The 22,590-nt window shown below is 49.5% G+C and overlaps 5 protein-coding genes across 5 annotated transcripts; 4 read left to right on the top strand and 1 right to left on the bottom strand.

Annotated features, from left to right (window-relative positions):
• Nucleotides 1–527: 527 nt before the first annotated feature.
• FSUBG_2368 (annexin ANXC4) lies at nt 528–2,974 on the top strand (the record flags this gene model as incomplete). Its single annotated transcript, XM_036680132.1, has 2 exons — nt 528–2,594; nt 2,651–2,974. The coding sequence occupies 2 exons, from the start codon at nt 528–530 to the stop codon at nt 2,972–2,974; spliced, it is 2,391 nt and encodes a 796-aa protein (XP_036542045.1).
• A 190-nt stretch (nt 2,975–3,164) lies between these two features.
• Nucleotides 3,165–6,498, bottom strand: FSUBG_2367 (uncharacterized protein; the record flags this gene model as incomplete). The annotated part of the gene is made up of 3 exons (XM_036680131.1): nt 3,165–6,044; nt 6,096–6,410; nt 6,466–6,498. The coding sequence occupies 3 exons, from the start codon at nt 6,496–6,498 to the stop codon at nt 3,165–3,167; spliced, it is 3,228 nt and encodes a 1,075-aa protein (XP_036542044.1).
• A 2,467-nt stretch (nt 6,499–8,965) lies between these two features.
• On the top strand, nt 8,966–12,002 carry FSUBG_2366 (woronin body major; the record flags this gene model as incomplete). Its single annotated transcript, XM_036680130.1, has 5 exons — nt 8,966–9,083; nt 9,441–9,805; nt 9,857–10,164; nt 10,754–11,376; nt 11,419–12,002. The coding sequence occupies 5 exons, from the start codon at nt 8,966–8,968 to the stop codon at nt 12,000–12,002; spliced, it is 1,998 nt and encodes a 665-aa protein (XP_036542043.1).
• Nucleotides 12,003–12,892: 890 nt separating this feature from the next.
• Nucleotides 12,893–14,458, top strand: FSUBG_2365 (bleomycin hydrolase; the record flags this gene model as incomplete). The annotated part of the gene is made up of 2 exons (XM_036680129.1): nt 12,893–13,104; nt 13,156–14,458. 2 exons carry the CDS (start codon nt 12,893–12,895, stop codon nt 14,456–14,458), a joined length of 1,515 nt encoding a protein of 504 aa, XP_036542042.1.
• A 1,994-nt stretch (nt 14,459–16,452) lies between these two features.
• On the top strand, nt 16,453–19,305 carry FSUBG_2364 (GMP synthase; the record flags this gene model as incomplete). The annotated part of the gene is made up of 19 exons (XM_036680128.1): nt 16,453–16,497; nt 16,557–16,595; nt 16,646–16,827; nt 16,879–16,907; nt 16,961–17,089; nt 17,155–17,268; nt 17,325–17,488; nt 17,544–17,581; nt 17,638–17,696; nt 17,759–17,914; nt 17,968–17,998; nt 18,063–18,133; nt 18,185–18,238; nt 18,387–18,430; nt 18,485–18,522; nt 18,593–18,785; nt 18,839–18,875; nt 18,937–19,128; nt 19,178–19,305. The coding sequence occupies 19 exons, from the start codon at nt 16,453–16,455 to the stop codon at nt 19,303–19,305; spliced, it is 1,743 nt and encodes a 580-aa protein (XP_036542041.1).
• Between the last annotated feature and the right edge of the window lie 3,285 nt (nt 19,306–22,590).

Here is a 22,590-nt window from a genome sequence, read left to right as displayed (position 1 = left end):
GCGCTCGGGGTCCCCCGATCTCCCTACGCCGAGCCCCTCAACAGCTGTTTAACTGGTCTGCCCTGTGGGCATTTCTTTCGCTTCCCTGTGTGACCCATGTCCTTCTGGCCCTATGACGATCTCTCTGGTTCTTTTCGTCCACTAATAAGAGAATGTTCCCAGAGCTCCAGGTCCAAGCACAACAGGAGTATGTATGTATGTTGCTGCAGGTCAGGTCTCTCAGCCCCTCCATTCTCTCGGTCCGCCCGCCATTGACGCACAAGGCGGCGTGTGACCATTTAATAAATGTTGAGTTTACTGCTCAATTGGGCATCATCTCTCGAACCTGTCCATTTCCTCATAATAAGTGCCTCTCCTCGTTCTCGAATTCTTGCTACTCACTTTGCTTCGCTACCGAAAACCTCTCAGTTGTCCCCCTCTTGACCCGAGACCGATACCCCTGCCTCCAAACCAAAGATCCCCGCTTCTATTTTGACAGCTGAGCTCTCTGCCTCTCCAGAACAACAGAACACAACTGAACTGAGACCATGTCTCTCAAGCCTGATGACCGGTCCCGCAAGGATCGCTCGCGATCTCGCTCTCGTGACCGCCGTTCAAGGAGTGATGTCGCACCTGAGCGCCCTTCCTACAGCGATAATCGAGAACCAAGTTACATCTATCCGGAGGACGATCTCAATGATCGCTATAGTCGCCCAGGCGCACCGCAAGCAAGCGGTGCTCTACCGTATCCCGAAGAAGGGGGGATCTATCCCGCGATTCCCGGAAACGCATCCCAGTATAGCTACGACTCTCAGCCGCCCACTTATCGAACCGCTTCTCCGCCGAGAGACTCGCCATATCGTTCCTCACATGAAAGGGTTGACAGCAGCCTTCCAGGAGCCTTCCCAGATGACCGCCGCCGCGAGAAAGATAGAGACCCATACATTCAAAATGCAGAGCCTCATGCTAAGGAAGACGAAGACAAATTTAGCTTCCTGCCACAGAAGTACATGCGCAAGCTCACTGGATCTTCAGGCAACGACAAGGAGAGGGACAAGGATGACGATGGCTTGGCCTACGGAAAGCCTCCCGTCCCTGTGCGACCTAAAGACTCTTCGGACTTGGCTTATGGAAAGGCCACGGGAGCTCCGTCAACTGCTAGCCAGGTTATGACTACATATAACCCTCCCCCAGGCTCTGAAGACCCGTACTATGCGCAACAACCACCCTACGGATATTCTCATCGAGAAACTGCGAGTCCGTCCGTTGACCAGTATGGTTCACTCAAGACAAGAGAAAATGCACGATACGACGATACCTACGGCTCAGGTGCCAACGTCATGACCATTGAGCCTCGAAGCCGCGACGATGAGAAACACCGTGACCGACGCAGGGACAGGTCTTCTGGTCCCCGAGGTAGCTCAGACCGCTTGACTGTCGACTCAAGCAGTCGAAAGCGCGAGAAGTCACGCGACAGATCACGATCCCGCCGGAGAGACAAGTCGCCTCCACGAGATACTCTGGGAGTAGACAAACACCACAGGCATAGATCACGGTCAAGGGACGGTCACAGATCGCGGTCTAGGGATAAGCACCGTAGCCGAAAAGACAAGTCCCCTCAGCCCCCCAGTGAGAGAATGTCGGGTCTCAGTATCAACACTGGGCTGACTGTGGGAGGCTTGGCCGCCGGCGGACTGGCTGGTGCATCTCTAGCCAATGCGCCTCCCTCGCCCATGCTCGAGTCATACTATGGCACTTATCAGGACTGTTCGCCCATGCCGTCTCCACTGCTGCTCGCCTCAAAGCACCCAAGTGATGACAATAAAGCTCTTGAAGCGCTCTCTCCATTGGGTTCTGATAATGAGGGTGATAGCAGACGCCGTAGCCGACGTGCTCGCTTCCATGACTCCGAAGATATCACCACTCAGCTTGCACAGGCTCTCAAGGGGAGCCGCCGTCCCGATACCGAGCCACTCATTGAAATCCTACCAAGCTTGACGCACGATCAAGTGATGAAGCTTCGTGCGGACTACAAGGCACTTGTCAAGACGGGTTCTGAGCGCAAAGGCGTGAACATCGCCAAGCATGTTCGTGCTCGTCTCAAAGATGAAGATCCGCTGTTGATGAAGGCCTGCTACTCCGTTGCTCTCGGCATGTGGGAGAGCGAGGCGTACTGGGCCAATTTCTGGTACCAGGGTGACAAGACTCGCAGGGAGCTTCTCATTGAGTCTCTTATGGGACGCACCAACGGCGAAATACGTTACATCAAGGAAGCATTCACAGATAAGAAATATGACAACAGCCTCGTCAAGTGTATGAAGGAAGAACTCAAAGAAGACAAGTTCAAAAAAGCTGTTCTGCTTGTTTTAGAAGAGCGGCGCATGGAGGAATACGATCATTATGGTCGACTTGTGCCAATTGACTATGCTCTTGTTGACCAGGACGTCGCTGACTTGCGTCGATCTGTGAGGTCTGAAAAGGGTGGCGAGACGGCGATGATCAACATCATCATACTTCGAAGTGATTCTCATCTACGCGCCATTCTGCAGGAATATGAGCGACAGCATCGCTCCAACTTTGCTCGCGACGCTCTCAAGAAGAGCGGAAATCTTGTGGTAAGGCCCAGTCTTTTCCGCCTTGAAATTGATGAATTAATACTGACCTTGTCCAGGGCGAACTCTTAGCCCACATACTCAATGGTGTTATCAATCGTCCCGTTCGTGATGCCCTCCTCATCCATCACGCCACCTCAGCGTCCCGTAAAGATGGCCTTCGTCGTGAGCTACTCATCTCGCGTCTCGTTCGATACCACTGGGATCCACACCATATGCGCGCTGTGAAGCAAGCCTTCCGGGAGCGCTACGGCAGGGCCATGAGAGACGCCGTTCGCGATGCGACGAGCGGTGAATGGGGCGAATTCTGTGGTGAATTGTGTATTGCACGTATGCCTGACGACGTCAGAAAATTTGACAAAGTCAGCTACAGCGTGAGATGAGCAGATTATGATTTATGACTGTATGAACAGTATAAGGAATTGGGCGCGGCATGGAAGAGCTGCCCATCTTTTGCAGCACTTGGATATCATGGCGATACGTTACTGGGTTGTCTAGAAATAGCACTCTATATGTATTTCAACCTCAACTCATTTCTTCTACTTGATGCTAACAACAACGTTTATTCAATGCTTATGACCTCTTTGATCCTTTGCCTCCTCTTCCACCCTTCCCTTTCCCGCCCGAACCCTTCTTGCTACCGCCTCCGCCTCCAGCAGCATTGCCCCCAGTACCACCCGCCATCATGACCCTCACTTTACCGACTGGGACGACGTTAAATGTCTCTTCAGGCTTGAGCGCCTTGATAAGCTCAACTTCACGCGGCCACATCCTTTCAGTATCACGAGCGGTTTCATCAACAACACCCTTCTTAGTAGAAGCTGCCTTCCAACGATCGAGAACCTCTTTAACAGCTTTGCCCTTCTTGGTCGCACCGGGCTGTAACTTCGCTTTGTACTTGTAGCGTCCGAGTGCGTTCCAGGGGGCACAGACAGGGATGATCTCAAGGATCTCATCTCCGGGAAGAGGCGTACCAACAATGGAGTCAAGTAAAGTTATCTGGCTGGCTTCGTCCTCATCAAGAATATCAACACCTTCCTCCATCATAACACGTCGAATCTCCTCATGTTCGGCTGTCTCTTTCTGCTCTCGTTGGTGCTGTGCACGACGTCGCTCTTTAGCAGCAGCGAGCTCAAGCTCACGGTCCACCTTAGCTTTTGCCTCGGCTTCAGCCTTCTTTTGTCCAACTGTTGCTCCGATCAAAGCTTCTGCGGCAGCTCGATCTTCCTCATCTTGATGCTTGTACTTCGAGGCGATCTTCTTCGCCTTGCCCTTCTGGCCTCGCTTGGGGGGTGCTTTCTTCGAAGAGCTGGGGTCGTTGTTCTTCGGCCTTATGTCAACTGGCTTACCAGCTGGCTCGTCATCCGGTCTAACTGACTCATCATCTTCGCCCTCTTCTGCTTCTCCTCCCGCTGCTTCATTTTCATCTAGTTCTGCCGCTTCTTGGCTATGAGCCTCATCGGCTGTGTTATCCGCGATCTTGAGATCAGACAAGCCTTCTTCGGCCTGCTCAGCCTCGTCGTTGTGGTCTTCATCTTTGCCGAAAGCCTGAAGGGGATTATCACGTGACTCTTCGTCTCGTTGTTCATCTTCGGATTCATTGTCAGAAGGTTCGGCTGATTGTTCCCCGTCAAGTTCGTTCAGATCGCCTGCCCTGTCTTCTGGTTGCGACGGCACTGCTGCCGAAGCTTCATCGCCACCGGTAGAGTTGGTATCGTGCAGGCGATGCTTAACATGTTTGACTTTGCTCTCCTCACTGATCTTAAATGCAACACCCAGACCGAGTAGAAGTTGAGCTGGAGGCAGAAAATTCTTCTTTCCCCGGACCATGAAACTTCCTGCCGGAAGAAACTCGCCTGTCGGTGCAGATTTGGAAACTTGATCAGCGTTCACCCACCATGCAGACATGCCCGCTTTCGAGTCCCAAGCATTCGACGAACACACGGCGAGTGATCCGGCCTGAGACAGTGTCGCTGGGGGAATGGGTGCATCAGGGGTTTTTGGGTTGTTCTTGATAATGACGCTCGACGCCCCATGTAGATCTGCGTGGCAGTATACATCGCCTTTCCGGAGATATTTCTTGTAGATCATCTCATTTTGCTGGGCATCTTTGCCTCCGATCACAAGATATCCATCGGATGAGATGAACCAGACGAATTTCTCGAACCACATTGGTTTGCGGATTGGTTGAAGCAGTGCTTTTTCCTGTTTCAGCCCTTTCTTGAGATCCTCGGTGATTTTTTGCTCTGCATTCTTGAGGGCTCTTGAGGCCTGTTGCTGGGTCTTTTCTTCCTTTACGGCCGCCGTCTTCCGCTGGTCAAAATACTCTCGAGCATTGCTCCAAGGACTAAGTCCAAGGTTGATTTCCACACTCAGGGCTTTATTGGCCTGTTTTGCCTTTGCTGTCGATGTACCTTCATCGTCACCAAGGGCGCTGTCGTCGTCCGTCTCGTAGGGGTCGTCTTCCTCTGGCTCAAACTCTTCCTCGGCCAGCTCAAGTGTGATGAGATTCTCGGCAAGATTCAGAGGTAGTTTGATAATCTCAGCAACGGGGTTGTGCCTTTTTTTCTCACGCTCCACCAATTTGCCAACATCTACCCAGTCCATTCCTTGGCCGAGTAATCCATTGACAGCATCCATAGCTTCTTGAACTCGTTCAGCGTTCGCTTCAATGGCGGCTGCTTTACGAAAGTTGAGGGCCTGCGCCTCTTGAAGCCCTTCAATTCGTTTACTCTGTTCATTTCTCGCGGCCTCCAACTTGCGCTTCGCAGCCGCTTCTCGCTCGCTTAGTCGGGACTCCAGTCTCTGGCCCTCTAAAGATGAGAAAAATTCGTCAACTGTCTCATTGTATCCTGTGAATTCAAGGACCTCGATGGTAGGGTCCTTTTTGAGTTTGTAGGGGACAAAGGGATGAAAATCTTCGTATAGAAGATTGTCACGCTGCGTCTTGGATTCATCACTGGCCTCTGCTCCCTCAGTTCTTTCCCTACGTTTCGCAAATATGTAGCCAGTGCATGCTTCTGAGTTGGTGAGCTCTTCCACACTTTGTCTGGCCTCTTGAAGTGACTTAACCAAGTCAGCCAGCAGCGTTTCATTGACCAGTATTTCATCAGGCTTGATAGTGGTGTCGAAATTATTTGTGTGTAGGCAGTGGTCCACAAGTACCGGAGGCAACTCTGTAATTGATACAGCCAAACTCTTTCTCAAATCACCACCAGGCTTGCCTTTCTGCTTTTTTGATGATGCAGTAGCGGTAGCTGCTTTTTCCACGGCAGTCCTTAGGGCATCTTGTACCCTTTCTTTAGTCAAAGAAGGTATTCCGCCAAAGTTCTGCCTGTTCTCCAGGGAATATTGTAGGCCGACTCGCTGAGGTTCTTGGCCTTCACCTTCTGAAACGGTTCTCGCGAGGGCAAGGATCTTCAAGTCGGCATCCGTGAGAATTATGTTACCACTCTAAGATATAAAGGTCAGTGGCTTTTCTGGGTCATATGGCAGATGACGTACAGCAAAAAACTCCAAGAACAATCTATATTGGCCATCGCTGAACTCGAACTCGAGGACTCGATCGGTGCCCACTTGTCTGACAGACGTTAACCGTCTGGTCTTGAGAAACTTTCTTAAACGTGCAACAAAAGCGGAGGGGGCCGCAGCAGTTGTACGCGCGAATTTCGTCAAGTGGCAGCGAAAGCCCGTGTCGATGACAAGCTGCTTTTTGTTGTCTGGTTTCGCAAACTTGAGCAGTAGAATCTTGGACGAAAGATCGTATACGTTGGAGAGTCGAAGAGTCACCAGTCGTTCCTGGAGCTCATGCGCAATGATCTTGGTTTCAAAATTAGGATACAATTCAAGGTAGTAGTTTTGGTAAAAGGCCTACCTTAACATCCAAAGAAGAGAATCTTTGCTTCATTTTCAAGTGCTTCGCTCAAAACAGCGTTATACAATCATGAAAATCTCAAGCTATACTAGCGACATCGTCATCGCGGGCAACTTGGTTGTCGTGGGGTAGTTGGAGGGGCACGATGCTGACATCACCCAGTTGACACGTGACTGAATTTCATCATACCAAGCAACTGTATGAACCACCAAGGCACTCAACGACAATCTTGCCATTGAAGCTTGGTCTTGTAGACAGGAACGAATCTGTCAGGTCAGCATACTATGCTCCTTGTTCTGAAAGGCTTGGACTCCTCAGATGCTTCAACACATCAGACTAGAGTTGATCCTGATAACGTTAGTCCTTCTACACATATGGCGACTACTAGGCTCAAGAGGACGTGAGAGAAGCTTCAGTGATTCATAACAAGAAAATCGGCTGACGCCCGTATGAGAATCTCATCCAATCCATAGAATAAACGCACTGGACAGTCTTGCTAAATAAGTCGTATCGCGTTATCCAGACGTCAAGATAACATGGAGTGCTATGTATACATATTGCAGCAACAGTTGGAGAATTCCTGATTCTTAGAGATACTATTGGAGCCCTGTGAAATCGATGGTATATGCGGAGGATAGAATCTGAAAATGCGCATCAGACTTGCATTAGCACCCTCATCGGGGTCCTGATAACAAGCGTAACGCATCTTGTAATGCCCGCTCGAGATGTCACGTAATAATGTACCGTACATTATGTACGACCTACCCCAGATTTGTCTCAGAAAACGGCATCGGCACAACACAAGCCTCCACGAACTCAGCCGCGGATTTCGACAGAAGGACACACGTGAGAATCTAGCAGATGCCGTTGGACCGAGGAACTCTAACTAGTATCCGGTTTGTTGACTCCATGAACGGAGTAAACTTCAATTCAATCGACCCATCCAATGCAACATCAAAGCCGCTCGCGAATCGCGTTTCGCACGGGTACAAATCTCGAACCGCGGCTGGAACCTGAAGGCTGACGCCAGAGGCTAGTGGTGGGCCGTGGCCTGAGAGTGATTAGACCCAGGTCGCAAATTAACAACCCAAATAAGGATCCATAGGTAGGTAGTCAGCAAATTGCAACTGTTTTTCAGTTGTCACAGCAACTCAGAGCCGAGACAACACCAAGGCTTGGCGTATTTCAATGGCAGTGGTTCTGGGCACTACCTGAGACTAGTTTGTTGAGCTATTGATTGTGAGAATCTACCCGTACTTGGGTATCATGAAATAAACTGTGCTTGTGGAAAACACATGGATGCGCCGTAATGGAAGAGCATGCAATCAATTGGACGGTCAGATGTCAATGGCTACAGTTACAGTGCATTGAATGAAGTGAGAGCAAAGCTACCTGCGGCCAACGAACGACGTGATGAGCCGGCAGGACTTCAAACACAGGCTAAGTAGCTCTACCTAGTAACCTCTGAAACTGATGAAAGCAAAGAGGCCAGCTTGACACCCGACGCCCAACGCCAGTTTCTGAGGAGGCCAAACCGTTACCGAGGCAAAGTCAGGAACATATTGACTTTACGGTACCTAAAGTAATTCACTTCATGGACTGTTTGGGGAACGAGCCGAACGACCATCGAGCAGAACTTGCACTAATTAATGCATTTGCATAAAAAGATGCGTCAAGGTCCAATGGTTGGCTTCCACGATAGCATCGGCAGGCTCATTACGACTGATTTCATGCCTGATCAGCCGCTTCCGCTGCAGCTGAACAAAGCTGGTGGGCGCCGGTTTGAACCATTCGAAAGTTACTTAAATTGGGGAGGTTGGGATTTCACATGGCAGCCAATGGAAGAAAGGTTACAACTTGCATGAGATGATGAGCCCCTCAAACAGCCGTGGCCCCGTTGGCCAACTGCGTATCTCTATCTCACTTAGGTCTGAGGACTTGATGCGCTTGTCACCCTTTCCTTTCATCGGCCAATCTTGATAGAATACAGGCAATGTGTGGTGGTGCAGTTCGGCACTTTCAAAATACAATCCTTATCATCTTTCGAGTTCCGTCAACCAGACGGACAGCCAGTTGGTGAAATGACAAAACGAGTGGTTGGGGATATGTACTGTGTGGTAGCGCTCAAAATACCTGGAAGCTGGTCCCCGCCCCCTGATTAAACATGGTGCTTATGTGGCGTTCAAGAGGAATTGTGACTGGACAGTCCTTTGTTTTGTTGTTTTGCTAACAAACGACGGCTCTTCCAATTGCCAGGAACGGAGCACTGGTACAGGGAGGCAGATGGAGAGAGCTTTAAGATGAATGTGAAGGCAGGGGAAGATTTTCGAACCCCCAGGTTTTCGAAATGACGGGGTGCCGCTCATCACAGTGACTCAAGCTCAATGGATGCGGAGCGGTGACGGATGCAATGTCCCATCTCTCTCGTATGGGGTTGTGTTCCACTTTCTATTATTATTACTGTTGATGTTGGGAGTTGGCACTTGGGAGCCATCAGAGCATGGGCCCTTCGGATACGTCCAAGGACGAGAGAAGATCGGAGCTGGAAGAGGAATTGCGTGGAACAGGATGGGCGGATAGCTGTGCAACCTGTGCTGACGACGCGGACAGCAAGCTAGGTAGCTAGGCACTTCGTGACTGGCTGAAGCTAAGGACTGACTAGTTCAGATAAGGCAAAGAGCTTCGAGAGCTTCAATGGCTGGCTGAATGTCTCTGGCTGAGACGCAGGAGGAAGGGATAAAAGTGGCACTCCGAGGCCAAGACGGGGCTGCAATGATCAAAGTGGGTGGGGAGCACTACAACACACGGGTTTAGGTCAAGGGCTTATACTCGATTTGGTAAGAGGTAAATAGAACGACATACTAACCCCCTGACAAGTAAACAAGACGAGTGGTAAACAAGCAATCGGCGACAACAACCCAGAGACAATCGACACGCCCCATGGGGGTGAGAGAGCGAGGTAAAACGATAGAGAGGGCAAAAGTGCGTGAAAAAGGGCTGGGTCACTGCGACAGAACAGGACAGAACGGATCAACAGGACACAGCGCTGCCGAGGGAGCAACACAACGCTCAGTTTGGCTCAAGTCGTCCAATCCTGCCCCCGTCTTCAAAAGCCCAGTTTCGTTCTGCGTCCTGTTCGGTCCCTCTTCTCCTCCTACTCCCTCCAATTATCGCCATCCACATCAACTTCGTCAAAACAAAACCTCACCCAGACAAGAAGAAAAGAACGACTGAAGGCCCTCGCTCGCCATCTACCGATTCTTTTCCATTCTCTTCGACTTTTGTTTCTAGGAACAAGAGCCAGAGAACTTCTTGTCTTCCTTTCGAATTTCGGAAGGTTGTATGAGAAGCTTCTCTCGCGCCATCAAAAGTCGCAAATCTGGACTTTGAGGCTCGCGTCCCCGTTCCCTTTAGCATCTTCCCATCGACATATCGGGAATCCGAATCCCATACCCAGACCGTTACCGAAACAAAAACCCACGAAGAGGTTGAGATCAAACCCCAACAGCCCCAAGCCGGACGGGAAGGTCAATACTCTTCTGTCTCTGTCACCGCCGAACAGGTTCCTCCTCGCGGAGAGCAACGCTTTAGCGAAGAAGAGGTCCGTATTACGCGTGAAGAAGAACGTTACCGCCGTCCCGGTGTCCAAAAATTCGAGCACGAAGAAGAGCACTTTACTATCCGTGAAGACTCGCGACGGTATGTCCGATTTTACAACTTCCTCGGCCCCCCTGGTTTTGTTTGATATTACACGTTTTCTCCCTATTTGCCGACCGTATGAGACGAGTCCGCAATGGCCTGCGAAATGATAGCTCTCCAGGACAGGGCAGTTCTCTCTCTCTCACCCAAGTTGATCAGATGGAACATGTCAAAGCATGTCTTCGATCACTTGTGACGGTAGCAATTGTCGTTCCCTCCCCCCCTGAGCATTTCCTCCGCAGTCCGATTTTCACTTTCGCTTTCCCTCAACTCGGCTGGCCATAACCCACTCATCACAGGCGCTTCGGCCCCTTGAGTTTCCCCCCAGCCATCTCAATTCATCACATCACATCTCACCACACACCGTCTCACCACACACCCCTACCCATGTAGGCTACCGCGCCAACCACTTCAGCTTGGCTGGGTACCCAATTTGCTTTTGCTTCACATCCCCGGTCCACTAGTGCGCTTAAGCCTTCTGGCCTGAGCAAGGCGGTGGAGTTACCTCAGGGGCCGCCCGCCTCCCGTTGCCATATGATACGCAAGCGAGATACTATAGACATCCATCAGCTAACCCAGACAAATCCAGACCTGAACCTCCCTCTCAATACCAACCCTCTCAGTACCAACCACCTTCCCACTACCAAACTTCTCACACTCACGTAGAGGTCGACACCCACCGTCATCCCTACTACTCCACCCCCATCGATCTCGCTGAACGTGAATACCGCCAGCGTTACCGCCCTGCCCAAGCCTTTTCCACTGAAGACCCTACTTCCCACTCTCACTCTCACTCTCACCACCAAACTCAAGACAACTTCCAAGCCAACAACTACACCGTTGAAGGCCGACCCGCTCCCCAATTCTATTCCTCCGAGAAGACTGAAATCAACAACTTCACTGTTGACGGACGCTCATCTCGCCCTCAGTACAACCACACCGAGAAGACCGAGTTTAACAACTTCACTGTTGACGGCCGTTCTTCCCGACCTCAATACACTTCTGAGAAGACTGAAATCAACAACTTCACCGTTGACGGCCGCTCTTCCCAGCCTCAGTACCGCGATACCAAGACAACTCAGGTCAACAACTTCACCGTTGACACACCTGTTGCTCGTCCATCTAACAAGAAGGACGTGAGATTCACTGAAGAAACCGTCGAAACTACCAAGGTCGACAACAAGTCCAAGATGGGTTACTACGACGACGACGGTTAGTGAATACCAATTCTTGAAGTAACAAGATCGCGAACAGTCCATGCTAACTTGTCAGAAGGTCAATACAACTCGTTCCGCGCCGGTGCTCACAAGCTCGGTGATCGCATCGCCCATGGAGGTCGTCGCGAGGTTGAGATTGACATCCACGAGGGTCCTCGTCCCTCTGCTGACTGCCTTCTCAACACCGTCAGCATCCCCTGCCACCACATCCGCCTGGGTGACTTCCTGATGCTCCAGGGCCGCCCCTGCCAGGTCATCCGCATCTCTACCTCCTCTGCCACCGGTCAGTACCGCTACCTTGGTGTCGATCTCTTCACCAAGCAGCTCCACGAGGAGTCCTCTTTCATCTCCAACCCTGCCCCCAGCGTTGTCGTTCAGTCCATGCTCGGCCCTGTCTTCAAGCAGTACCGTGTCCTCGACATGCAGGAGGGTCAGATCGTTGCCATGACCGAGACTGGTGACGTCAAGCAGGGTCTCCCTGTTATTGACCAGTCCAACCTCTACTCCCGCCTCAGCAGCGCTTTCGAGTCTGGCCGTGGCTCCGTCCGTGTCCTCGTCCTCAACGACGGTTCTCGTGAGCTCGCCGTTGACATGAAGGTCATCCACGGCTCTCGCCTGTAAGCGTGTTTACTGTTTTCTGAAGACGGGCAGCCGCTTGTAACGCGACTATTTCCCAACACCATAATGAGTTGATGAGCAGCACTACTGGGCCTACCTCACTCATGAGGAGTAGGTCCAGGCTGTCCTGAGAGTCACCTGTACAATGTCAAGTTTCGTGGGGATCTGTTGTATGTATCAAGATGGTTCAAGTTTGTTTGTGTCGAGATTGGATAAATCATGTTGGCTAGCTGGAAATATTGGAGTCTTTTGCGTAGATGGGAAAGTTCTGTACATGGACTGTAGTAATTGTCAATTGATTCCGCATCTACATAAAACTGAACGTTCGTGTCTCGCCGTGTCACTATCTGACTGACTGAACTGTTAAGGTTTAGGCATGGCAACTGAGCTCTCAAGGTTCCGTGAACTAACCACATACGGAAATATGCTGTCTGATACGCGGCCCAAACGTGCCGACGCTTCCAAGTCTATCGCTACCCTACATTTCAACTGCCGTACTCTGGCTTATTGTTTAGTGACGTTTTGGCTTTGTTCATTATTCTCCGGATTGGTGTTTCTGTTTATTATACGTAGGGAATATTTATTCAAGCTACGAGCGTCAATTTGTTCGTGATGCTTATCATGGCCATGATAGTTAAAAAGCGTCATGCGTGCTTAGAGCTCTTATCTATCATCAAGGTGTTTCCCCGCGCGAAGCTAACGCAATACAGAGCTGAGATGGATGGGTACACAGCCTGATAATCAATCACGCAAGCTCATGCTTGATGAGACAGCGCGTGACAAAACTCTGTCACAAGTTCTCCTTAAACCTTGATAGCACACAATTTCTCCTCCTACACATTCACTTCCACAAACTATCCACCACTTCTGCAATCTTGTGTATGAAAGTGACCATGGGTGCTCAGCCATCAAAGCCAACACTTCATGAGAAGGCTGTCATGGAGCGCCTTCGTAGTCTCCAACTCCAGGAGGATGATGAATACGTCGAAATTAGCAGCGACGCTGAGAAGCGCTCGGTCGGACCCTTGACTCGCGAGGCTCAATGTCTATCTGTCCATGTCCTCGAGTCCTGGCAGTCTGCCATTCTCAAAGATCCCAAGAACAAGTGAGATTTCCCGCTGTCAGAGCGTTCCTATCGAGGCTAACATTCACCAAGACTCGCACTCACGGCACTGAGCTCAGCAAACCCGAGACAGGTGCTCACTTCACTGCCGACCGAAATCGCCGACCAGCAAATCTATAATGTCAAGATCCCACTCGAAGGAGATCCGATCACGAACCAGCGCTCAAGCGGCCGCTGCTGGTTGTTTGCCTCCACAAACGTGTTCCGAGTCGCCATCATGAAGCGATATAATCTCGAGAGCTTTGAGCTCTCACAGCAGTATCTCTTCTTCTGGGACAAGCTTGAAAAAGCGAACTGGTTCCTGGAACAGATCATCGATACCGCGGGAGAGGATATCGAAGGACGTCTCGTTCAAACCTTACTGGGCGACATTGTTTCTGATGGTGGTCAGTGGGACATGGTCTATAACCTTGTCGAGAAGTATGGTCTAGTGCCACAGACCCTCTACCCTGATACATGGAATGCCCAGAGCTCCGGCATTCTTAATAGTGTTATCAAGACCAAGCTTCGTGAATTTGCACTCAAGCTACGGGGCCTGCTTAACTCTAAGAACGGCGTATCAGCTACCACACTCTCGTCGGCGAAGGACAAAATGCTTCGTGAGATCTCTCTCATCATGACTCTTCTCCTTGGGCCACCACCAAGCTCCGGAGAAACCTTCACTTGGCAGTATAACGACAAGAACGGCAAGTCACATCAGCTCAAGGCTACACCTAAAGAATTCGCCAAGAACATATATAGTTCCGATTTTCGCATCACTTCTAGCACCATCGAGAGTATGATCTCACTTGTGGACGACCCTCGGCACGAGCCGCTCTCTCTCCTCTCTGTTTCACGGCTTGGTAACATCGTGGGTGGACGTGGCGTGAGTTACGTCAACGTTGATATTGATACCCTCAAGGGAACATGCATAAAGATGCTCAAGGCTGGTCTGCCTATCTTCTTCGGTAGCGACGTGGGTAAGTTCTCTGACTCCAAGTCGGGCATCATGGACCTCGACCTCATCGACTACGAACTTGGCTTCAACACTAGCTTGCTCGGCATGAGCAAAGCACAGCGATTGACGACACAGGAGAGTCAGATGACCCACGCTATGGTGTTGACTGCAGTTCATCTGGACGAAGAGACGGGCAAGCCTGTCCGTTGGAGAGTGCAGAACAGTTGGGGCACTGCGGCTGGTGACAAAGGATGGTTTGTTATGAGTGATGCTTGGCTCGATGAGTTTGTTTATCAGGCTGTTGTAGACCCTCGCTTCTGTAGTAAGGAGGTTCGCGATGTGCTCAAGAAGGAAGCGATTGTTCTCCCACCATGGGATCCTATGGGCGCCCTGGCCTGAGCGAGCGTTCTTGTTTCGGATGCGAAGGTATTGCTGTGAGACGACATTGAGACTCCTTTTTATATCAGACCGATGCTTGCCGAGGGAATGAATATAATTTAACTACCCCCACAACGATCGTAGCACAACCGTGCTCCGTGAAACCTGTTATGGAATAATTCATGAGTCGGTTACCGGGCCCTGAAGTGATGGTATTTCCAAGTAAAGACAAGCTATATTGCCAGACAAGATGGCTCTTGGAGTATTAAGGAAAATAGTACGATGGTACTTCTGTTATAATCCAGTGCCAGCATCCCTTTTATGGCACCCTGATCATAATCTACTCAGCATTGGAGTGTGCCTGAGATCAGAACTCATGCTTGCTTGTGATCTCTCCACGAGAAGACGGCCGGCCGTGTCACGCACAACCCGGATATTCTGCAATTGTTTCACAGGTTGTGTATCTTCAGAGGCAGTCTCCATCTGTGGTTAACTTCGTTTCAGTACGAGAAGCCTCGTTGCGAGATGGTCTGGCAGGCATTGGGAGTTAATAGCGCTGGGGAAGCTAATAGTCTCGAGAAAGCCCTGAGCTTCCGGAGGCAAGTTAGTTTCAGGAAAGGTCTTCTCTCGAGAAGCTTGTAGATGTCTTCTCACTCCAAAGCATTTTCTTGAACACGTTCACCTTCCCTGGCCCTTTTCCTCCTATAAAGTCCTGTAGTTTTAGTTAAGTGCTTGTTCTCAGCAGTATTCGAGTTCCAAATATTGACTGTGTTTGGATGGCCCTTGACAGTCTGTCCAATAGAAGACACTGCCGTAGATAAATCCCTGAGCTCAGCTGGCTCGGTTTGGCTGTGGTATGAACTTGAACGGCTGCGATATAGATATGTTGTGTGAGTAGTAGGACCCCTCTACCGTTACACGATTAGGAGTAAGAAAACACATCGGCCATCAGGAAAGCTCTGAGGTCCCGGATTGAAGAGGCAGGGTCGAGTTTTGGTTTCAGTAGTGCAGATATTGATGAGCCAGATGAATGGTCTCAGTTCTCGATTACTCATATTTGAAGGTACAATACTCTTACATAACACAGCTGTCGAGAGGCTATATGTCCCGGTTTGCTAGTATTCTTAGAAAGGAGGACACTATAAAAATGCACTGAGGAAATAACTTTGATACTAATAGGAGGAATGTCAAGCTTTTCTTATTGAAGGCTACCCCTACGTAACAACTCTCCCAAGTACTGGGACTAGCAACTGATGATTGAGGCAGTTATACATAAATAAATTCATGTTTTATTCGCATTGAACCAAAAATGAAAACAGTTCAAGCAAGGGTTGTCACCTCATGTGTAGAAATGTGGCTGATCTTCACCTACCAAAGAGTCTGTAATATAAGACGGCAGTAGATCATCGGAATTGCCTCGAACTGGCCTAGCCAAGTTGTATAAATAATGTTTCCTCGATCGTTGAGTGTGAAATAGCCATTCGATTATAAGATATCGCCATGAATCTGTGTGACGCAACGCTGCTGTCACGTACTACGAGAGGCTTTGTTTCGGTGTTACCACATTAAGATATCGGGGTATGCGTCTAACAATATGCTGCTGAACCAAATTACCCCAAAACGGAAGGCCCCCGTTATCGAGATAACGAATCAATCAGGCCCTATATTTCGTACAGCAGCTGTGGCACGCATAGCAGCTATGCGTGCCACAGCAGCAGAGCAGGTGGTTATGACTTGAGAGTATTAGGTTCTGGTTAAATGATTAATATGGCTAAGAGCATGTATCTACGGAAGTTAACGGGATTTCATGAAGGTGACCTTGATGCGATACCGGTACTAACACTGGTAGGGCTGTGTGACGATGAGTCAGCCAAATAGAATTTTTCTTTTTTTCTTTTTTAGTTATACATTGCTCGCTTCGCCTAGATGCTTGCAAGGTCCCTTGTCCCTCTGCCCAGTATAACCAGACTTACAATCATTTCGCCTGAAGATTTGACCAGAAAACTCTTCCAAAAATGAGCGAAACACTTGACGCGGCGCCGCCGCATGCTACCTTCGATGTAAGGGCTAGAAATTCTGAAATTTCGACGTAGGACTAGTACTGACCATTGCTATCAAGACCGTCCTCGTCTTGGATCTAGGATCCCAGACCAGTCATGTTTGTTCTCTACTCCTGCTATGTGGGTGATAAGAACTAATTAAACAAAGCTCATCTTGAGACGTCTGCGATCTATTGGAGTTTACTCTGAGATGCTGCCATGTACTCAGAAGCTCAAAGATCTTTCCTGGAAACCCGTTGGAATCATCCTTAGCGGAGGTCCGTCAAGCGTGTATTCTCCCGATGCACCAAACGTGGATCCGCTCGTGTTCGAGCTCGGTGTTCCCGTGTTGTACGTTGAAAGCCAAAATAAGGATGGACAGGCTGCTAATGTGTTATAAAGGGGAGTTTGCTATGGCTGTCAACTAATTGGTATTATACCCCCTAGATATGTCTGAGTGATTATTGACTAACGGTTGTTCCAGCATGGCGAGTAAACCCAAACAATGTGGCACCTGGCGTGGCCCGTGAATACGGAGAGACTTCGATGGCCATTCGTAAGGTCGGTAACCATGCTGACCGTCTCTTCGAGGGATTGGGCGACTCTTTGAATGGTTCGTTATTCAGACCTTGTTCGTCTAGGCTTGGCTCGGTGATTTCTAATGTTCTCTGACTACAGTTGTGATGAGTCACTTTGACAAGCTTGTTGATCTACCCGCTGGTTTCAAGACCATTGCCACCACCAAGAACAGCGAGTTTGCTGGCATTGCCCACGACTCTCAGCCCGTCTTCGGTATGTGTGTCTTATCGAAGCTGTCGCCAAGCTTCGCTAATAAGTATGATTGACAGGCATCCAATTCCACCCTGAGATCTCTCATACAGAGCGGGGAACTGACATCATCGCCAACTTCGCTCTCAAGATCTGTGGTGCCCGAGCGGACTGGAAGATGGACAACTTCTCAGAGCGAGAAATTGTTCGAATTCGAAAGCTGGTTGGCGATAAAGCACAAGTTGTATGTGTTCCCATCTTGCCCAACGTCCTATATCAACTTACTAATTACTTCGCAGATTGGAGCTGTTTCCGGAGGTGTTGATAGCACTGTGGCGTATGATACCCAGGTCAAAGCTCTCTATCGGACATCGTTTTACTGACGCCTCACAGGGCAAAATTATTGACGGAAGCAATTGGAGACCGCTTCAAGAGCATTCTAGTGGACACTGGTGAGATCTTGTTGCTTGGCAAATTATTTGCGGCCTAAGAGCAATGTTCTAATGTGCTTTAGGTCTGATGCGTCTGAATGAATGCGAACAGGTCAAGGAAACCCTAGACAAGCACCTGGGCATTAACTTGACTGTTGTGGACGGATCTGATCTCTTCTTCAGCCGTCTTGCAGGAGTCACGGAGCCAGAAGCCAAGAGGAAGATTATCGGCGAGACTTGTGAGACTCACCCCTGAAAGCCGACCAGCCTACCATGCTGACCCAAGACAAAGTCATCGATCTTTTTGAAATTGAGGCACTCCGGTAAGCATATGCTTGTCCTCTTCTAAACCGTGGATGACTAACTAACCTTCTTTTTTTTAAACAGTATCGAGAAGGAAGCAGAAAATACATCATTTGCCGGAAAGGTTGAATGGTTCCTTCAGGGAACACTATATGGTCAGTTATTAACTTTTCCTACCAAGAATCGAAAATACTAACACGATATAGCGGACATTGTGGAAAGTTTGAGTTTCAAGGGAGCCGCCAGTTCCACTATCAAATGTAAGTCTCCCCGTTGTACATTTCTCGTGCTGTTGTTGGTGTAGCGAGAAGGGAAAATACGCATGCGCTTTGTACACCAAGGCAAACCCTCAGCCCCGACTTCTGAAGCACCTCGAGAATACCGTTGCAGACACTGACAATTGCATAGCTCACCATAATGCGGGAGGACTTCCTGCTCGCATGCAAAACGGCGTAAGTTGCACCCAATTTTCCATGGTCTAATGGTAACATACTGATAAACAACAGGAGGCACACCTCAAGCTCCTCGAGCCGCTCCGAGAACTGTACGTGATTAGCTTGAATACGAGACTAATGAGAGGGCCATTACCTGTCACGGTTACTAACAATGCCTAGTTTCAAAGATGAAGTGCGGGCTTTCGGACGCCAACTGCAGATTCACGAGGAGCTCATTGGGAGACATCCTTTCCCTGGCCCTGGTTTGGGTATCAGAATCATCGGCGAAGTCACCCGCGAACGCGTCGAAATTGTGCGCAAGGCGGATCACATCTTCATCTCCATGATCCGCGAGGCTGGAATTTATGACGAGGTTCGACGCGACCACCCCTTACCTAGGAGAAATCTTACTAATCGATTTGTCAGGTCACCCAAGCCTACGCCGCGCTTGACACAAACAGAGGTAACCCCTTTTCTTCCATTTAACGAATATGTATCGATATCTGACTTGCATTCGTCAACAGCCGTCGGTGTGCAGGGTGATGCCAGAGCGTATGGCTACATCTGCGTTCTGCGAGCCGTGACCAGCTTGGACATGATGAGTGCCGAGCCCTACGAGTTCGAGTGGAGTCTTCTCAAGGCTATTAGCAGACGCATTGTGAACGAAGTCGACGGCATCGCGAGGGTGGTATACGACACCACGTCTAAGCCTCCAGGTGAGAGCCTCTTGTATGCTTCTCCTTCGCATGCTTGTGATATTAACAGACCGACAGGAACGATTGAATTGGAGTGATATTGCTCCCAGATCGAGTCCAAAGAAGATTTTCCCAGGCTGCCCTTTCAGCGCAGACCTGAGGTGGCGTTTAGATGGATGGATTAGATTTGACGAATAAAGGGATAGGTGTCTTCGCTGCGGATCTGCGAAATAGGAGGTTACAACTCGACTCGACGCCATAGCGGCTCTGCAATGGAAGTCAGCCCAGGCTAAGCGACGGGACACATTACCTCCGAGTCTCGACCAAGTATAGCACTTGCCTCACGTAATCTCATGGTTTCAATGATTATGTTTTTCTCTTGAGAATACTGGCGCCGGTCTCTTCAGCTTACACAATAACCACTTTTACTCAGTTCAAGCCATCCGGCTTCACGACCGGCGATGAGCCTAATGAGACGGTTCTTGCAAGGTCACATTGTAAAATGCTACTTTCGGGGATATATACTACGCAGGACCAGCATTGTTTAGCCAGATGGGCACCCAAGCCCCTTTTATCCCTTTATGGGACAGTATTGATTGGGCACTTCGCACCATAATGTGAGAAGGATGCCCATCTGAGCTGATCACAACATGGCATGGATTTGTTTCGTTTGAGAATCGTAGAGATAGACATGTGTTTGTGAACAGTCCTTCAAAGACCCTCTTGTTGAAGTAGAAGCCTCGCCTGAGAATAGGTAGCCAAATGCCAGCACATCAAGATCGAGAAGTGGCTCAATCGTAGGCGTGAAGCAATTATACTCAAGAATACGTCTGTAGGTCCTCGGTGGTCATTGCCATCATTGATGTCTGCCATTAGCGGTAGGACAGTCGGCGAGAGGAGACATGATGAAGTTTGTCTTTGAATTGGTTTGTGTGATCACTGGTGAGAAGGCTATACTACGTCTTATCAATACGGGCTCCTGGGGAGATCAATACATGGAGCGATAGGCTTTCCCATGAAACGGAGTACCCAGGAGTAGGAATGTTAACGAGCCAATGTTCCAAAATGTGAGGCTATCTCGTTTCATGTAGGGCTTTGTCGATTGTCATATGGAGACCTAAAGGTTCACATCATGGTGACACAACAAAGGGCATGGTTTTTCGGCTGTTCTCTTGGTGGATCTCCATAGTCTCAAGATCATGCTGGTTTTGCCGTGTTCCGATTGATAGATGGAAGACGAATCATCTGGATCTCCTGGAACTTGAGAAGGTCGGTGAAAGGCACCGCCCCCAACCTTCAATAACATCTGCAGGTCAACGTGGTTTCTGAGAAGTCGATGGGAATTTGTCGAATAAGACAATTCTGGGGCTTTGATAGAGGCCCGTTCACTGTCTCGATATACTGGCACGATAACGAGTGATGTCTGAGTAGGCGCTTGGGACATGTCTTGGGAAATGTCATTGTTTTGTGATTGGGTAGCCAAAGCACAGACGTTGCATAAACGTCGATACAGATACAAGTGATTGGATGAAAGGGTACATTCTGCTGTCATCGGTCAGTCATGGCACGAAGTTGGGAGACGATTCTGTTGGTGCTGACTATCACCCCTTATTATGATTACTGGAATTTTCAAAATCGACCCTTTCGGAAATCGCAATTGGATAACTGCTAGCTTCCGTATTATTATTATTATTTTCGATAAACGCGCCTAACAATAATAGAACGGCCACTTAAGAACTTGTCTGATTTACTGAGCACCACACCTTGCCATGGTCGAGAGTGTGGCTGTTTGATGCCAGGAGCCTCATTCTGTTTGGCGGACCTTTTCGTGCCCAACTCAACTTACTCAACCACTCAGTTTAGATTTTCTTAAAATAAAGGCATTACTCGCCTCTTTTGAAGTGTAGAACATCGGATATCTCACAGAAACACCATTTCACACTTCACCGAAGCCGAAGACCAAGCACAAATCGTCAATTTATTCTTAACACTGGGACATAATATCTGGCAAGGCTTCAACGGGTCGCCCACTGGTAGGGCATAGCCTTGTTTGGTTTGTGTCTCGTTTGTTCCTAGGTACTCACCTAGCCGCCCAGATCTATATTTCCAGCACCAACAGCGAGGTGCCAAAGACAGAGAGCGAGGGAGAGAGGCAGCCATCCTCCTCATCCCATACTTCACTTCCAGCAACAACTTAATGAGTTTCATCTGTCCAAGTTCTTGTTCCTTGTCACTATCAATTGCTCTTTCTTGCAGTACGGAGTATACTACAGCTATCCTTTGCCGACCAAATGAACTACACCTACCCCATTTGCCACAAGCAACAATAACAGGGCTCGGCGCAGAATAAAACTCTAAAAGCTAAACAAGCCCAAGGCGAGACGTCATTATCCGCCAGTCAACGCCAAAGCCAACGTTACCACGCCAAAACTTTCTCTCATCCTTAGCGTCAATCTTGCACCGATCTGTTCAATGGGCACATGGTTGCAGAGCCTCATGATTCAAGAATCGGCACGGTTGAACATTCTAGCTCGGGTCTGACAGCCCCCTTGGCCTTAGCCTGGGACTATTCGCCTCGAATTCAAGGGTTCACGAGGTCCCTGTCCCTGACATCGAAGCCTGAAAGCCTCATCTCCGCCAAATGCACTCCGTAAACCAGAATTGCTTCACAGATACGTACCTCAACATCCCGCTCTGGCATCAACGACTACCCCAGTGGACCCGTTCGCAGCCCAAGGCCCGAGCCCGAGCCTGAGCCTGAGTTTGAGCCTAAACCTGGGATCAAGGTTGTTTGTTCACACGGTTAGGTTTGGGCATCTGAGTTTTCGGGCTCACGTTCTGGTCGGCTGTCCCCGTTGTTGCTCTCCAAGAGCCCAAATACGCAGAGGTTCCATCACTCAATTGAGTTAGGAAGCCCGGTGAAAAGCCGAGGAAGGCTAAGCAAGTGCCACTGAAAACTCCGCTCAGAAACGGCGGGATATTGAATATTCTTGAGGTACCTACAAGTCAACGTCTGGTGTTGCCGAGACGATAAAATGTAGATGCTGTGACAAAGAAATTGTCTAACTGTTGTGCTGTCAGGCAGAGGTCCGTCCGTACGGTTACCAAAAGGCCAACCCGGGTAAATAACAACCCTCAAATTAGGTAGTTCGATAGCCTTGACTACCTACCTAGGTACCTTGAAGCCTCAGAGCCTACTCCGTACCTACCTAGGTAGGTATCCTGCTCTTGGTGCTGACAATTGCATCCCGGCGAGGGACTCGCTCTCTGGCTCTTACCGAGATCATTACATACACATGGTCTGTTCTGAAGACAACGATTGCTGGGAACTTTAAGTCGACGTTTACAGCCTGCAGTCGCCGTTCTCCACGCCACTACATCGATCGTCATCGGTACTCCCACAGCCCTCTACTACCTAATAAGTAACTGATCAGGGGTTGCTGGCAGCTAGTTGCTCAACCCATAGCGGAGTGCAATAGTCTA

This window comes from Fusarium subglutinans (genome assembly GCF_013396075.1).
Source record: "Fusarium subglutinans strain NRRL 66333 chromosome Unknown NRRL66333_c0000020, whole genome shotgun sequence".
In the NCBI taxonomy this organism is placed as follows: Eukaryota; Fungi; Ascomycota; class Sordariomycetes; order Hypocreales; family Nectriaceae; genus Fusarium; species Fusarium subglutinans.
This window is presented reverse-complemented; position numbering and strand designations above follow the sequence as displayed.